Raw genomic sequence first — 18,781 nt, forward strand, 5'->3', positions numbered from 1 at the left:
TTGCATAGAATGATGCAAGTGCAAGCGCAAGTGATGCAAAACATAAGACCCGTTTTTTAAATTTTTTCATAAGGGTGCCCATTTCCATATTAAGGTGGTCCAAAAAATAAATTTTTTCCACTTTTCCTAAAATTTTTTTTTCCAAAATTATAACTTTTGAACCACTGAACCGATTTAGAAGATCGATATATCAAAATTAAGCCAATGGGCCTTTCATTAAAAAAATATTGAACTTTCAAAAATAATGGATTTTATTTTCGTAATTATTGATTGAAGTCGTTTTTTATTGTTTTCCTGGCCTTGGACTAGAGGGCGCTATATTTTTTTAAATATTTTCTTGGAAGCTGAGGATTACATAACATTTCTCGATATCAGAGACGCTATTTTTTTTCGTTTTTGAGATATGATTTTCCAGGTTAACTGGTGGTTCAAAAAATAATTTTCTCCCTTTATCAAAAATTACTTTTTTCAAAAATTCATAACATTTGAACCACTGAACCGATTTAGTTGATCGACATATTAAATTGAAGCCAATAAGCTAACCTTCTTGGAAGAAAAAAATCACACTTGCGGGAAGACAGCATTCTAGTTGCATAGGCCCAGTCTAGTCGCATAGGAATGTTGAACAAAGACTTAAAACATGTTAAATTTTCAAAATCATAACTCAAAAACGAAAAAATTACATCTTATCGAGATATGTTATGTAAAAATTCCTCAGCTTTCAAGCAAAAATATAAAAAATATGGCGTCCTCAAGTCCAAATTCATGGCTAAAAAACGACTACAATCATTAATAACGAAAATAATATCCATTTTATTCGCAAATTGAATATATTTTAGTGAAAGGCTAGCTCATTGACTTAAATTTTATATGTCGATCATCTAAATCGGTTCAGTGGCTCAAAAACTATGAATTTTTGAAAAAAAAAACGTTTTTGGGAAAAAGAGGAAAGTTGATTTTTCGGATCACCCTAAAATGGAAACGGGCTCTATATAAATAAAAATGTAAGGCAAAATATGTTGGTGAGCGGAAAACCCGAAGAAGGGATGGTCCGATTTTAGCCTCCTGTATTTTGTTGTATTCGTTTCTTCCCGTAGATCAATACAGTGGAGAGAAAAATCGGAAAACTTTCGGAAAATTCTGAAGGAAGATCGGAAAATTGAATTCCCACATGTTCGAAAATTACATCGTAATAAGCGTTGTTAGTCCATTCGATGTTTGCGCTATCGAAATTGATCTTTGTTCGTAAGTGGAAATGGATTTTCAGACGGAGGGTTGGTGTGGTGTGGTGGTGTGCGTGCTAGCCGCGAACCCTTCCTAGAACGAATGCAGCTTGTGAAATATTTAAAATATAACTTATCTAAATAAACACTAGTAGACCTGGCGAACTTCATCTCTTATGCAAATAACATGTCGGATCAATACGAGACATTGCTGTAGGTTACGTTCTTCGTTGCAAGTCAGTCATTTCATACCAAATCGATATAGTGGTTCTCAGAATTTCGTCAAAAGTGGTAATTTTATTCTTTATCGCAAAACATTAGACTCATATTTTTATTATTTTTCGTTTGGGTGACCATTTCCGTTTTAGGGTGGTCCGAAAAATCACTTTTTTCACTTTCCTCCCAAAATGACTGTTTTCAAAAATTGGTAACTTTTGAGCTATTGGACCGTTCTAATGATCGACATATCTAATTGAAGCCAATTACCTCGTCAGTTGCAGAAAATTGAAATTTTGTTTCCGTTATTATTGAATGTATTTGTTTTTTTTTATGGTTTTTACGGTCTCGGGACCAAGAGGGTTATATTTTTTTATATTTTTTTTTAGAAAGCTGAGGGTTTTTCACATAAAACACTGGAATTTTAGTTCTTTGAATGTTTCGCGTCTGAACACAACAGTAAAGTTCAAATGACCAGTCTTCTATACAGGGTGGGCCATTTAAAGTGGAAGCATCTGGCAACCCCATAACTTTTGACAGAGATGTCAGATTAACAAGTGTCATACCGCGTTGGAAGCGTCATTTCAGTACAATTTTAACCATGGAACAATACACACCTAAACAACGCGCTGAAATTGTTCAGCTGTACATTCAAAATAACTTCTTAATTGTGTTAACTAAACGTGCGTGGAAAAATAAAAATAAAGTTAAAACATCGCCTGGAGACAACACTATACGTCGATTATATGCCAAATTTATATCGTCTGGTAGTGTTGGTAATGCCAGTCATCTGTCCAGACAACGACCAAGACGTTTCGACGAGAATATTGATGCCGTTCGAGCCAGTGTTGCAGAGACTCCATCGACATCAGGTCGCCATCGTTCGCAAGAGTTAGGCATCGCTCGAACCACTCTCCGACGCATAATTCGTGTTGATTTGAAAATGTTTCCGTATAAAATTCAAATGGCTCAACAACTTAACCCATCTGACTTACCACGTCGACTTGATTTTGCGAAATGGACCATCGAAATGCCCAAAAATGAACGTGGCTTTTGGCAAAAAATCATAATGTCTGATGAGGCGCATTTCAACTTGAATGGAGGAGTGAATAAACAAAATTGTCGGTTTTATGCTACTGAAAACCCTCAATTCATCGAAACGCAACCTCTTTACGACCAAAAAGTTACTGTGTGGTGTGGCATTTATGCCGATAAAGTCATCGGCCCGTACTTCTTTGAAAACGAAAATGGAACAACGGTAACCGTGAATGGGGAGCGTTATCGGACAATGATAACCGATTTTTTATTGCCATTTGTTCGTGAAAATGAATTGGACAATTACTGGTTCCAACAGGACGGCGCTACATGCCATACAGCGGCTGCCACGACCAAATTATTGCGCGAAATGTTCCCCGGAAGATTAATATCGAAAAACGGCTATGACTGGCCACCGAGATCACCTGATTTGACGCCTCCTGACTTTTGACGTGGGACTACGTCTAACCGGAGTATATGGGGGTGTAAATTTAAAATCTAAACACAGAACATGCAGGAAAAAATGAAATATTATGAAAGCTTATAACTCGAACATTTCTTACTGGATCGGAAAGATGTTTGTATCAATTGATAGGGAATATTTCTACGCATCTGTTGCAATTAATAAAATGTTATTCTTCATTAGACAAACAATTGAATAACTGTAAAATGTGAAGCGTTATCTAAACGCCCTAACTGCCTCGTTTTGATTAGTCCGATTTACGGTTTCCCAACATAGCCATCATAACCAAGCGGCCTTGGGGAAATCGTCATTAAAACTACATGAAGGTACGGCGGCTTTTGTTCTCACCGAAATGTGTTCCCTAACACAGACTTCAAAACCAAGCAGCGCTGGAGAAAACGGCATTGCAAATACGTGAAAGTCAGGGGTATTTTTGTTCCGGCTAAAATGTGTTTCCCTAACACAGACTTCAATCTATGGAGCGTGGGGAGTTGGCATTGCAAATTCATGCAAGTCGGGACCATTTTTGTTCCGACTGAAATGCGTTCCCCTTACACAGACTTCAAATTCATGGAACGTGGGGCATTGCAGATACATCTACGGCGACCTCACAAAGTGACGCAAGCGCCAAAAATTGAAAAATTACTTTTTATGTTATAGATCGATAAAGAATACCAAATCCTTTCAAACGACTGCGAAGTTTTACAGAAATGTGAAAAAATGTCCCCGTAAATGCTTGAAAACGGAATGGCTTAAGCGCCATTTCCACTGCGATGTGACGCAAGCGCCATTTACCTTATGATGTGACTTAATTGGAATCTGATGCGATGTGATTTTTTTATCTGTTCTGATGGCATGGAATGAACGATCAGGGACAGCAAATTTCACATAACAACATCAATCAAGGGACAAAGCATCTTGACGGTGTCCACTTACCTCACCTGTTCAATTTCGCTCTCGGATGAATTGAAGCTGAGTGTCGATCAAAGGGTAAATGTCGGCCTTCTAAAATCTCCATCGAAACTCTTATAACAAAACTCAAAACATCCGATGTATTTGCTTTACATCGGATAAATTTGGACGGCATTATCTTTTTTAACACGGATGTTTTCAGTTGCATTTTGGATTGGAAAAAAAGGTATTGTCCATAATTGTTACAATCGGGTTCTCAACCACGTTAGCCCGCTAAAAAGTCGGAAAATGTGTGGAACTCTTCTCCCTGATGCTACCTCATGCTTCGGTGGCATGTTGTGAAAAATATTTGGTAACAGATTCTCCCATACTTTGATGGATGAACGCCAATCGGTTGTGGAAACACCGATTAAAATTCTCTGTTTCCACAAAAAAACTGGCGTTAGTAACATAGCTTAAATAAAATCAAAATCAAAGCCGATGGCAATAATTTTCCATCAAGTGTACATATTTTCAGATCAGATTTTCGTAATGCACGTGTATGTTGATTATACATGCAATTTTAAGAAAAGCTTCGTACTGAAAATTCTGCCCTCTGGCGCTTGCGTCACTTTGCGAGATAACGGCAGTCATGGTGCCTGGGGAAATTGGCACTGCAAATTCATGCAAGTCGGAGGCATCTTTGTTCCGACTTTGTCTAACACAGACTTCAAAACCAAGGTGTCTGGGGAAATCGGCTTTGCGAATAAATGCAAACTGCGACTAGTACTAGACTGCATTTGTGCAGACTAGAATATGTTTCCTGAACACGGTCTTCTAAACCTAGGAACCTGGAAAAATCGTGCAGACGTGCAGTTTGAAGCCTCTATAGTATAAAAAGTAGAAGTTGAAGTTGTTGGTTCATGCAACCCGGGGATACTTCTGCTTCTACCGGTTTTTTTTGCACCCCGAAAAGTGTTTTCCTAAAAAGGATTAGAAAAGCGGGTACGAACACAACGCTTTGGCTCGGTTATCTGAGATTGCATTGAAGGATACGCCTTCATATCTTCTGCTCACTGAATTTCTACGCATACCATTTGATGATTAGGCAAAATGCTATAATTTACTTGTAATGAAGGACATAATCTATTACAATGCATGAATTGACCTTACATGGCATTTATTCAATCTCTTTACTCTCAAAGCAAATATGTTGAATTCAATTGAATTCGGAAATTGTTTCATTCAATCCAAAATTGATTCAATACAAACGATTGCTAAGCTAAGATAGTCCCACGTCAACCTTGCGGTTACATCATATATATAACCCAGCCATTTTTTTTTATGGGGATATTTAAAATCCAAGGTATACACTGGTAAACCAAGGACCCTGGCTGCGCTGAAAGACAGTATCCGACAAAAGGGTAAGGGCAAAAAGGGTACATTTTGCGGTCAAGGTCAGAGGCGGTCATTTACGAGATATCATAATCAAAAAGTAGTTAGAACAAATCTCCTTGGACCAAAATAAATGAATTTCAAAAAAAATTGTTAAAATTCCACTTCTTTACTTTGCTATTGCAAAAACAAATCCTTCCACTTTAAATGGCCCACCCTGTATGAAGATAGTTATTATGTCCTACACTATATACTTCAATTCAACCGACTTCTTACATATCTTTGGAAACTCAGAAAAAATGGAGTGGTTCTATAGTTATGAAACGGAGTGTGTAACGTGGACTTCCAACATGTGAGAACGTAAAATATTGTATAAATTCGTATTTTTCATTCGCTGGCGGAAACAACGTTTGTAATTTCTAAATTGGTGAGTAACTATTTTCTGTTCGCAGACCTGAAGAGAATGCTCGATGGCAGGAAATTTAAGACCGAAGATGAAGTGATTACCGAAACGGAGGCCAATTTTGAGGAAAACCCGAAAGTGCTAGTATGTACTATAAAAATGGTATCGAAAAGTTGCAAGACTGCTATAATCGCTCGAACTTTTCCGCCGAACTGTTAGGTCAAAGCTAGCCAGTACTGATTGAACAGACGGCCGATAGTTTGCCGACGAAACAGTTTGAATGCAATCGGGAAGCCCATCAAACTTTTGTGTTGACCGATACTGAATCGGTGTAGTGGGCGCATACACATATCGCTCCGTACTGATTAAGTCGGCCGACCAAACTATCGGCCAACAATAGTCTGCAGTCTGCGGGGGCTCTAAATGTCGAATTAAATCCACTTTCCTTAACCCTTTCCCGTACAACATCGAGTCTCACTCGTGGGTACTTGAATAACATTGGGCGCTAGAACGCTCACCGACTAGTGGAATCACTTGATGTGTGACGTATTAAATAATACGGGAAGGGGTTAACAGTACTCGCACCGAGTGACGTCATTTGGAAGCCACTATTTGGCATACGTCGGACAACTTGACTTGATTTTGATGAGTGGCAGCAAAACAAAGGGAGCAATGGCTCCGGTCGTTGAATTAACTTGACCTTGCACCTGCACAACACAATACTGGCAATATTGACATATCACATCCTTGAACCTAAACAATACAGGAACAGATCGCTGTATTCTTTTTTGCAGCCACAGTGGAAAGCGGTGCGTTTTTAGGACATTTTCGATAACGCCACCCCTTTTTTCGATAACGCGTTTTGAACGGTGAACAAAATTCTTCATGCACAACTCTAACATTATTTCTCCTTTAAGTTCCTCCAAATTTTGTGGCTTATTAACATAGCAACGGTCCTTCACGTACCCCCAGGGGAAGTAATCGAGGAAATGTTGAAATTCTTACCATAAGATGACAAAGTTTCATTGAGGCTTCGGTTGCTCGAGTAATACGATTTCACTAAAAATATACGTTCTTGTAAATTGCACATCTTGACACTAAAAATTATCCGATCACACTGAACGAGTAGCCGAATATTATTGTCCCGAAGTGCGGAATGCAGTGTTACCATCGACGGAGCGAAAAAAAAAATTATAAGGAGCTATTCGATTTTTTTTGCGTGAGCGTTTAATCTGAAAGACCCTGTATCTAAGTACATAAACATGGAAGGTTAAATGTGTTGGTAAGCGCAAAATCCGAGGAAGAAATCGTCCGATTTGTGCCGACTTTGTTTTGTTGTATTCGTCATTTCCCGTAGATCAATGTTATATTCGCTTGAGAGAATGTTGTGAAAAATTAATTCTTATATGTTACCCAACGACATCGTTATTAACTCAGTTGGATTTCGTGTTTGCAGAATTAAGCTTCATGTTCCGTTGGTGTGAAGTGAAAATGGCAATAAATTCTCATGCGGACTAACGCACTTCGAAAATGAAAATTATGAATGAAAATTTAGTTTTCTGTATCAAACACGATTCCATGTAACGGAGAAACATGTTATTTGCAAGTGAATCAAAAATCTTGAGCGAAGATTGTGTCTGACAAGAAAAATTATATTATAACTAGCTGACCCGGCAAACTTCGTCACGCCCAAAATTTATTTTTCGTAATCACATCACGTTTTCTTACTAAGCGCACGTTCATGGGTCCAATCGCAGAAATGTTTATTGATTGATCTTCTAATCTACTCTTTAAAATTACCATTTGCTATAAAATTCCTAGTACTTCTACCAAAATTCGTCATTATAATATCAGATTATTTTCAGACACAATTCTCGTTCAAGATTTCTCAACCACCTGCAAATAACATGTTCTCCATTACACGGCATAAATGTTTAATACAGAAAATATGATAGAATAAAGACAGCCCTAAATCGGACAATTCCTTTCTCGAGTTTTGCAACACATTCGGTGATCCATTTTTATTTATATAGATATAAGAAGATCTAGGAATGAGTTTTATCACATTAAAATCCATTTACACTTTCGAACGAAGATAAATTTCGCTATCGCAAGCATCAAATGAACTAACAATGCTTGTCACTATGGAATTGTAGATCATATGCGAATTGAATTTTCCGAATTTTCGCATTTTCCCCCTTTCCTTCAGAGTTTTCCGAAAAAATTCAATTGTCATGTTTGGTTGAAATATGTTTGAATGAAATATGTGTATTATTTTTACGGGACCCCCTCTCCATTCTAGAGGAGGGAGGAGTGTCATACCATCATAGAAACATTTTTCGTACCCAACAACCCTCACATCCCAAATTTGGCTTGAAGAACTATTCAAATTTCTCGAATTATGCAGAAATTTGTGTTTTATTTGTATGATAGCCTCTCCTTAGAGAGAGGGGAAGAGTGTCAAACCACCATATAAACATTTATTGCACCCTAAAACCTTCACATGCCAAATTTGGTTTCTTTTGCTTGATTAATTCTCGATTAATGCAGAAATTTGAATTTCATTTGTATGGCAGGCCCCCCCCCCTGAGAGAGGGGTGGAGAGTCCAACCATCATAGAAACATTTATTGCACCCTAAAACTTCGATATGCCTAATATGGTTCAATTTGCTTGAATAATTCTCATGTAATGCAGAAATTTGTGTTTCATTTGTATGGCAGCCCCCCTTAAAGAGGGGGTGGAGAATCTAACCACCCTAGAAACATTTATTGCACCCTAAAACCTCAATGTGCTCAGTTTGGTTTCACTTGATTGATTAATTCCCTAGTAATGTAGAAATTTGTGTTTACTTTGTATGGCAGCAAATCTGGACACGAAAATATTGTTAGGGTTTGAAAATTTGTTCTATTAGTTCTTAGCTCTATGTAACAGCTATAGGTATAGTTTCTGGAAGATGACATTTTTGTATGGAGACCTCTGAAAAAAAAAGTTATACTCGTTACATTTTTCTGGGTAAATTCTGTTATGTTCAATTGAACAACTTCTCAATGTTTGAAAGACTTTCGTCAGTGAATGAAGATGGAACCGGCGACGAAACAGTACAGAAGACTTTTTATACGAGTTAAACTTGAAACATATTCTTTTAATATCAAAGATCATGATTTGGACATGGTTTGAAATCCCTTCCGCATCAATTCCAGAACAAACTCACCGATCTACAAATGAACGATTTTTATCCTGATAAGCGTTACAAGGGTTGTTGTCTTTTATGTAAATAGTATTAGAAGTATTTATGTAAATCTGGATTTCCTACAATACTGCTGATAGAAATCAAACACCGTAAAATAGTAGATATCGAAGATGACATGAGGTATGCTTTTCGACAACGTTTTCAAGAATTCCGATTTTGGCGGAAATCGTTCAGGCGCAGGTGTCGAACTGACTGAAACACTGGGATTAATTTTCGTAAAGGGGGGGAGGGGGGCTACTGGAGAAAAAAGATCGAAAAACACTACCTTAGAATAAGACTAATAATAAGAACAAGACAATGGAAAAAAAATTACAATACCATAGCTATCCATTAAAAATGAAGCAACTTCATGATTTTATTTGTATTTTACCTTAAAAATATTAGGCTGTCAAAAAAGTCCTGCGGTATTTTTTTTTGAATTTTCATTTGTTCATAAAATTAGTTACAATCATCTGTTTTAAGTCAAATATGCGCCGTTTTGTTCGATGACTTGTTCCCAACGAGATGTCAACTTCATAATACTCCTGTTATAGAAGCTCGCTTCCTTATTGGCAAAAAACTCGGATAGCCAATTTTCACAGGCCTCTATTGTGGCTAACTTCTGCCTACCTAGCTCCTTCGTCATGGACAAAAACAGGTGGGAGTCACATGGTGCAAGGTCCGGACTATACGGCGGATGCAAAAGAACCTCCCATCCGAGCTCCCGGAGCTTCTGGCGCGTCACCAAAGAAGTGTGTGGCCTGGCGTTGTCCTGATGGAAGACAATGCGGCCTCTGTTTATCAAAGATGGCCTCTTCTTCATGAGTGCTACCTTCAAGCGGCTCAGTTGTTGGCAGTACAGGTTCGAATTGAGCGTTTGGCCATAGGGAAGCAGCTCATAATAGATTATTCCTTGACAATCCCACCAAACACACAGCAGAACCTTCCTGGCCGTTAATGAGGGCTTGGCCATCGTCTGAACCGCTTCAGCGGGCTTCGACCACAACCGTTTGCACTTCACGTTGTCGTAAGTGACCCACTTTTCATCGCCAGTCACCATCCGCTTCAGAAACGGGTCGATTTTGTTGCGATTCAGCAGCGATTCACATGCGTCGATACGGTCAAAGATGTTTTTTTGCGTCAACGTGTGTGGCACCCATACATCGAGCTTCTTTGTGAATCCAAGCTTCTTCAAATGGTTAATAACGGTTTGATGACTTATCCCCAGCTCTTGGCCGATGCTACGGCTGCTACTATGCCGGTCTTTCTCGGCTAATTCAGCGATTTTGTCGCAATTTTCGACGACAGGCCTTCGGGAGCGTGGCGCATCTTCGACGACCTCTACACCAGAACGAAAACGTTGAAACCATCGTTGTGCGGTGGAAATGGAAACTGTATCGGGTCCATAAACTGCACAAATTTTATTGGCAGCTTGAGATGCATTTTTGCCTTTGTCATAGTAGTACTGTAAAAAATGTCGGATTTTCTCTTTATTTTGCTCCATATTTGCGACACTATAACTCACGAACGACTTAACCAAACAAAACACTGTCAAGGACTATATTATAGCGCAAAAATACCTTTCCAACAAGCTATAGTATGACTCGATACAATGAATACAACTAGAACTACGCGCTTACAACGACACCTCGCGGAAATACCGCAGGACTTTTTTGACAGCCTAATATCACGAAATCGTAAGTATTTTCAACTTGTTTTTTGTTTCTTTCCCATAAACTTCATATTCAATGTAATCAATGACGATATTTTTGTTGTTTACCTATCCGTATATACTTCATCTACCATTCCACCCTGTTATGTGTCACGCTGATATTCATTAATCATTTTCAGTTAGACAGTTGAGCTTCCTACCAGAAGCTAATTTTCTTTATTTGTTCGTTTTTAGGGTTACTGTTTGGAGTTTCAAAAGAGTCCGATCGATGATTACTGGTTGATTGTAATGTGCAAAACTGAAGAAATGTTTATAAATAATAATTTGGTTGCCAAATAAGTGGGTAAACAGCTGATACAAAGAATGATGGGTTGTGTTCGGAGACAAGTTCGAGCAATGGGTTATTGTAAGGTAAGGCTAAAATAATGGTCTTGCAATAAGCATAAAACCCAGTACCATATAATTGATACAGTGAAGAACATGAAAACAAAACGCAAAATTTCACTCTCATAATTTTAACTAACTCTAACGATTATTTTCGTGTTCAAACTCCAAACCTTTGTTTATCATTATGTTAAATCAGATAACAGCATTACCCGAAACAATTAGGAAACTATCTCGATTGGCTATCATTAGAAAAGGAACTATATGACACATGTAGAAGTAGCTAATATAATCATTCGCCATTCCTATATAGATTATTATATCCTCGATACTATCAATGCGAACATTACGCAATCTGCTATTTGTGTTAAATCCACACCCCCCAAAGCGGACACTTTTATTGTCATGCGATGATCAGAATCAACTTACCTGTTCACTTGGTGGCTTGAGTGGCTTTTTCCGAATCCCCCGCCGCGCACGTGCTTTCGCCGCGTAGTAGATCCTAATGTATACGAACACCATAATGCAGCTTGGAATGTAGAACGACCCGAGTGCCGAGTACAGCACGTAACCAATGTCTTGGCTCAACTGCAAATGGAAAAATGGAGAGAAGAAGAAAAGGAAACTGTTAGAATTCAACGGAAACTTTGACACTGACGTCGGACGGGCGGAAAAAAAATATAAAACCCAACCATTGCAACGCAACAGTTCTCAAAAGTCCATTAGCCGACTGCTCGGCAATGGAGAGAGTAGCTGGTGGCACGAACTTCTTCCAAAAATATAATTTCATTAATCTCCCATTTTTCGCATTCTCATAACGCGCGGAGTTTGGGGGAAAGTTTTCACGAGCTCCACTTTTTCTCTAATTGTCACAATTTGATAGAATTAATTTTCATTTTCTCCCGTGTAATTTATTTGCCCGGCAATCATAGAACGGTTCCCGGCGAAACGTGACCAGCGGACGCGCACTCCTCCATCGGAGGAACGTAATCGCGTGCGGCACCAGAAGTTGGAAGTTAGTTTCCCGAAAGAGCATACCCGCACATCCGCCGCCGCCGCTGCTTCCAGTGAGTGGATCAAATCATCCTGTGAAGTGAAGGCTTGCGCGGCGGCACCGGCGAAATGAAAGTTAATTCAATTAATGGTCTCCTGATAATGGAAGGGAGAATGCAGTTTTCTGAGCAGTGAACCGAATATTGGTTCCAGAGTATGAAAGGAAAAGTTTGCGATTTATACAGTGCCTAATTAGCTAGCGAAAGTTGACGTTGCCTATCCCGGGCTGTTCGACGGGTTCTGTTTTTTTTTCGTTATTACTGCAGATGGAAAAGTAATACTTTCTGGATGTACCAACTTTTGACGTGGGACTACGTCTAACCGGAATATATGGAGGGTAAAATGAAAACCTAAACACAGAACATGCAGGAAAAAATGAAAGATTTCGAATGCTTATAGCTCGAACATTTCGTACTGGATAGGAGAGATGTTTGCATCACTTGATAGGGAATATTTCTACGCATCTATCGCAACTAACAAAATGTTGTTTTTCATTAGATAAACAATTGAATAACTGTAAAATATTAGGCGTTATCTAAACGCCCTAACTGCATCGTTTTGATTGGCCCGATTTACGGTTTCCCTAACACAGCCATCAAAACCAAGCAGCCTTGGGGAAATCGGCATTGCAAATACATGAAAGTAGGGGGACTTTTGTTCTCATCGAAAAATGTTCCCTAACACAGACTTTAACACCAAGCAGCGAAATCGGCATTGCAAACACACGAAAGAGCCTAGAGGCGAACTGAAAAGTTTAAACCCTCTTAAAGCCAAAAAGAAGAAGAAGAACACACGAAAGTAGGGGGAGCTTTTGTTCCCACCGAAATGTGTTCCCTAATAGAGATTTCTAAACCAAGGTGCCTGGAGAAATCGGTATTTCAAATTCATGCAAGTCGGGGGTATTTTTGTTCCGATTGAAATGTGTTTCCCTAACACAGACTTCAAAACCGAGGTTTCTGGGGAAATCGGCTCTGCAAATAAATGCAAACTGCGAGTACTTTTGTCCTCGCTTGCCTTTGTGCAGAGTGGAATATGTCTGTCCTAACATGATCTTCTAAACTTAGGAACCTGGGAAAATCGTGCAGACACTAGAAGCGAATGAACTTCCCAGTTTCAAGCAAATTCGAGATTCGAGAAGTATGTACACTTTTGGGATGTAAACTTCAGAGGGAAATGTAAAATAAAATAATCGTTTGATAATTTTTTTTTGTCTTTATTGGAAAGATTTTCAGCCTTAGGCTGGTTCATCAAACGTTTGATAAGTCTTCCGTACATATATTTTGTTCTAGTCATCATACCAAACGTAAAAGGTCCGTCATTAAATTTACTGGTAACGAAGAACAATCAATCACAATAAATGAATTGACTTTACACGGCATTTGTTCATTTTTTTCACACACAGAGCAAATATATTGAACTCAATTGAATTTGGAAACTGTTTCATTCAATCAAGAATTTGATCAATACAAACGAATGATTGCTAAGCTAAGGTAGTTCCACGTCAACCTTGTGGTTATATCATAGATATAACCCACTCATTTTTTTTAGTGTGGAGTGCGATAGGGAATTATTTTTCATGAACTCTATGACAGAGCAGTTTCCGATTTTGGGATGATAATAATCGTTCGGTTTTTTTTCACAATGTTTCGTTAAATTGAAAATTTGATTGTTTATTTTTTTGTTTAGTTTGAAATCGATTGACCCAACTCTAATAGAATTGAAGATAACCCAGATTCAACAGTGAGCACTATTCAGAATAATGGTAGCCAAATAGTGAGCTCGAATGGATCGTTTATGGTTCTTTCATACATAAGTACAGGTCGGACACGATTATCCGGAGTATTGATTTTTTTTTTCACTCCGGATAATCGAATCTTCCGGATAATCGAGTCAAAACAATTTTCGACGTAGAACTACGTCTTTCTTTAAGGGTGCCAAATCAGAAAACAGGTCACATTTTTATGAAATAAAGTTAACGTTAATAACTATTTTTCCCGCTAACGGATTTTGGCGATTTACATACCAAACGAATCGGAAATTCCCTAAGATTTGTTTAATATGCTATACATTACAATCCCATAGTCTGTATATGGTTGAAATTGATGTAAATTGGAAGCATTCCCATTTCCTCGTACATTTGTTCTATCCATTTGTGTGCTTTCCCGAACAGAGCTGTCAATAACGAGCAACTTATCGACGAGCAACGAAGGGGAAATCGTAGGATGTAAAGTCTCCGTGAACAAAGGAAAAGAAGAAGAACGAAGAGGAATATTTGCCTAGAGCATAAACAGTGGATCTCGCTGAGGCAAACTTTCATTCTTCGTGAGGAAATCGGCTGAACAACATCGTTGTTGGGCGAGCTGGATGGTGAGGGATCGAATGCCTTTCTTAAGGCAATGGGAGTGGAGGAGTAATATGATGGATAAAGTAAAGTTTTCCAAGGGCCTTTTTGAGGGTTAGAGACGAATGAACCTAAGAAGTTTAAAGTCTCAAGCAAGGAAGAGAGGCCAACGTTCAGTATCGTTCTATATTGAAAGCAATGAATATCGCTTGTTCTTCCTTGTTTTGCGTCATCACAGGTCTTCGTTTCGGATTGAACTGTGGACGCGAACAAATTACTCACTCGCTGATGTCTCTGGCATTGCAATCATTGTATCAAACTGACGCCATTGCATTAAGGTTCTGAGCTACACAATTGTGTGGGGAATCATCGAACTAGGCTATCTTCAGCTCACCAAGAAAATAAATGTTCTGGAATATCGTCAGTGATTTGGTTTCTCATGACGGTAGGAAAATTCTCTCCACAAAGGATGACAGCTAAGCTAATCTAGACTGGAAATATTAACAGAAAGGGCTTCTGTTGAGAAGAGTGCAAAACGGAGATAGTGTATGTATATTTAGTTGCTTCAAGCCAACGATATATGGATATTTTGTGCGTACGTGCGTGCGTTTGGTGTTGTATATTAAGCAGTTGTAATGATAAATGGAGGGGAGATAGCGGAAGGAAAATAATGTATTAGTAATGAATCTCTCCTGAGGCAAATATTCATCTTTTTTCCAAGCAGTTAACATCGTTTGTTTTCTGTCATCAATGCATTGAACTGACGCTACGGTGAAGCAGGCGTTATGGTAGTGCACTAAAAAATTATTTGAGTAATACAGAGTAACATCGATATAACGTACATTTTACTTTCAAAATTGTACGTTGTATCGAATTGTACGTTATATCGAAGCATAATAAAAAAACTCTGAAACGTAGCTTGTATTATTTTATTGTGTTGCTGTTTGAGTAAGGTTAATGAATAAAATCAATAAGAAGACGAAGCCAACTTTTCTCATGATGTTTTCCTTCGTTCTGTTGATTGAAGTTTGATGCATTCAGAATCCGGAAACACAACACAGTTGTATTTCGGGATTGGTTAAAGTTACAATACAAGTTTTAGTATCAAAATGCAGATAATTAATTGTTCTTTCAGAAAACAAAAAAATAAAAAAATATCTGGACTTCGATAATGTGTATACGAGGTAAAATGTACGTTATATCGAGTGACGTTATATCGAGGGTACGTTATATCGAAGTTTCCCTGTACTAAGTTATTCAATAATTTATATTAGGTTATTAATTTATTTGAGCTCGCGCGTCACAAAACTGCTTTCAACTAGGATTGCATTTGCGCTAATCTTGATCATATTGAAGCAGTGCTACGTTTTTCGAGGTTGTTGACATTAACAGACAACGACCAAGAAAGTAAATGTCGTTCTGGAATTTTGTATGTAATTTGGATTCGCTTTCCAGTAGCAAAACATTCTCCACTAAGGATGACAGCTGCGCTTATCTCGATCATGTATTGTTCTGCGAGCACAAGAATGAATCATCAAACAATTATCGTCAAATGATTCTACAATAAAAAGAACATTTCAGGGCGACCAAACTGGTAGAGTGGTTGTTTCTAAATTTTCGTAGCATTATAAAATAATATCCGCAGTTATAAACAAGCGACTTGAATTAAACCACAGCGTAGTTCTACGTCAATAATGCGGTCGTGTCTTGAGCACATCCTCCTATATTTTTTTTTCTTTATTTGCTTTTTTTTGCATGTATATTTTGTTTTTTCAAAATAAAAGAGGAATTTGATTTTTGATTCATCCCCTTAAAGTCAGAAAACACCTTTCTCACAAGAAAAAAATTAATTTATCCAGATTCTCTCAGGAGGTGATAGACGATCATATTTGATGAAAAAAATCCTCCTACGCATATGTTCGAAGTTCAACAATGACAGAGTTATAGAACTTTTTTTTGGTTCCGGACTCTGTTGCTTCATACTGGCTCTACATTACAAAGTACGCTACGGAAGACGATTCTGATGCTTTCATTTGAAAGCTGAGCAAATTTAGTACAGGATACAGTAGCGGAACAACTAAATTAGTGAATTTAATAACATTTTGAAAGTGAAACGCTTAAAAGTTAATAAGTTTTAATGTGTTATTATTAATTTTATCCTGATAAATTATATTAAACAATATTTTTGCTATCAATTAAAATGAAGTTCTTTGACGCACAACTTCTATCTTTCTTAATTTGGTTGCAATATTGATATAAACAATTCCTGGTGGAAATTCAAGCAAAATCTTCAAAAATCACGATTTTTACCCCACTGTACATGTAATAGCCACTTGAACTTCACCATAACGTTGATAGGTTACATTACTTCATTAATTAAGTCATATTTAAAATATAAAACACAGGAAGTGGGTTATATCTATGGTATAACCGCAAGGGTGACGTAGGACTATCGTTGATTTAGAGATCATTTGTATGAAGTTGAATCTGAATTCATTCTGAATGAATGAATATTTGGAGAACTTCGAAAACGAGAGCGTTACGTTGGAGGCACAAGGTTTTATGCATCCAATATTGGATACGGAAATATCCTACTGATGGGGAAGAATAATCTTCAGAAGCTATCCTGTTGATTGCGATTGATTGAAAAATCACAAAACCTAATGTATTTGGTCACAGTGTTACATGGATAGAAAATATTAAAATAAACTCTTTCATATGAATGTAATTTTAAATTCCCAGAGGAACTGGCAGATTATTTTCAGTAACGATTAGATTTTTCCACATTTTCCTCGATACTGGAAGCCTACCAGTGGTTAATGCTAACTCGATAACCATCTGTTAATAGCACTTGATTGAAACATATTTGGTCACAGTGTTACATGGATAGAAAACATTCAAATAAACTCTTTCACATGAATGTATTTTTAAATTCCTAGAGGAACTGGCAGATTATTTTCCGGATCTTTCTCGATGCTGAATGGCATCCAAACGGAAAGAATTCCGTGCGTGTATGTGTGTGTGTGTAGCGGCTGCTTCGAGATCTTCCCGGGGAACCGTTTGTAGCATCACTCTCCTCCTGATGGATTCCCTTCTGGCCTAAGGTGCACAAACAGGCTCTTGGTGACACCGTTCATCCGCGCTTCATGATAAATGAAGAGCTTCACCACAACAGCGACAACATGCTCCAATCGCTGTTCAATTAGAACTGAGTGGATTTCCGAGCGGCGCTCGCTTATATACCGATTGGTGATTTCAATAGCCTATTTTGAAAGCAAATTTAAGACTATTGAAACAAGTTTTTGGATCAGAAAGTAACAAGTATAGAACGCGTAGACATTTTATCTTTCGAATGAAGTGTTTATCATACCATTTCGTTCAGTTGTTTAGGAGCTATTAACACTCAAAATCTCGGTCTCCGGCGTAACGCTTTCGTTTTCGAAACTTTGATTTTACACCCCGGTATAGAAATGAAAGACGTAGTCCTACGTCAAAAAATATTTTTTTCCAAACTGAATATAAACGAGTCCAAAATTGTATATAATCGAATCACATATAATCGAGTCTGTATATAGTCCGACCTGTACTGTATTCTATTGGTCAAATCATTTCATTTGATACCAATATTGAGGGGATTGCAAAATATATATAGTCGACCATTTTGTGGCGGCGACCTTTCCGAATTTATGTTGTTCATAGTGTAGTGTATTCTTCAAATCAAGCCATTGAGCCATTTTTGCGGCGGCCAAATTGAATTTTTCAAGATCATGGAATACGCAGTTTTATAATGACATTAGAATTAAATGTATGTTCCAAATTTCAGGTACGGTCAACAGGTACAGGTTTCAGGTCAACAGGTACGGGGTCAATTTTCTATTAATGTGGGACAACCCAACAAACATTCAAACATACATAGAAACAGGTCAAGCTGAATGAAACCATTCAAAAAGTAATTAGTTGTTTGAGGACTGTGGCCATATTGAAATTGGATTTTTCATTATCTGCATGTTCTACTAGTCGAGAACTTTCTTTTGATTCATTTTTATGCATTTTCCATAAATAACTGTGTTCTACTAGTCAAGCCCATTCATTTGATACCCATATTGATGGAGTTCTGAGAAAATATGCAATCCGCCATTTTGTAGTGGCTGCCATCTTGGATTTGCATTTTTCATAAATAACTGTGTTCTACTAGTCAAACCCTTTCGTTTGATACTCATATTGATGGGGTTCTGAGAAAATATATAATCCGCCATTTTATAGTGGCCGTCATCTTGGATTTGCATTTTTTTTTAAATAACTGCATTCTACTAGTCAAGCCCTTTCTTTTGATACCCATATTAGCTATTCAATATAGTATTATTATACAAATTATTCAAAATTTCCAAAAATCAAAAATTAAATACTCCGGATAATCGAGTCTAAAATTCCGGATAATCGAGTCTCCGGATATTCGAGTCCGTCCTGTATCGCAA

At 37.8% G+C, this 18,781-nt stretch overlaps 1 protein-coding gene across 1 annotated transcript in view; it reads right to left on the reverse strand.

The window, feature by feature from the left end:
• LOC129761466 (tyramine/octopamine receptor-like) overlaps nucleotides 1–18,781 on the reverse strand; it is a 56,252-nt gene that overhangs the window by 25,825 nt on the left and 11,646 nt on the right. Inside the window, exon 2 of the mRNA XM_055759190.1 lies at nucleotides 11,342–11,500. Within this exon, the coding sequence (XP_055615165.1) occupies nucleotides 11,342–11,500 (159 nt within the window). The remainder of the gene's footprint in view (nucleotides 1–11,341; nucleotides 11,501–18,781) is intronic.

This window comes from Toxorhynchites rutilus, chromosome 1, assembly GCF_029784135.1.
Source record: "Toxorhynchites rutilus septentrionalis strain SRP chromosome 1, ASM2978413v1, whole genome shotgun sequence".
NCBI lineage: Eukaryota > Metazoa > Arthropoda > Insecta > Diptera > Culicidae > Toxorhynchites > Toxorhynchites rutilus.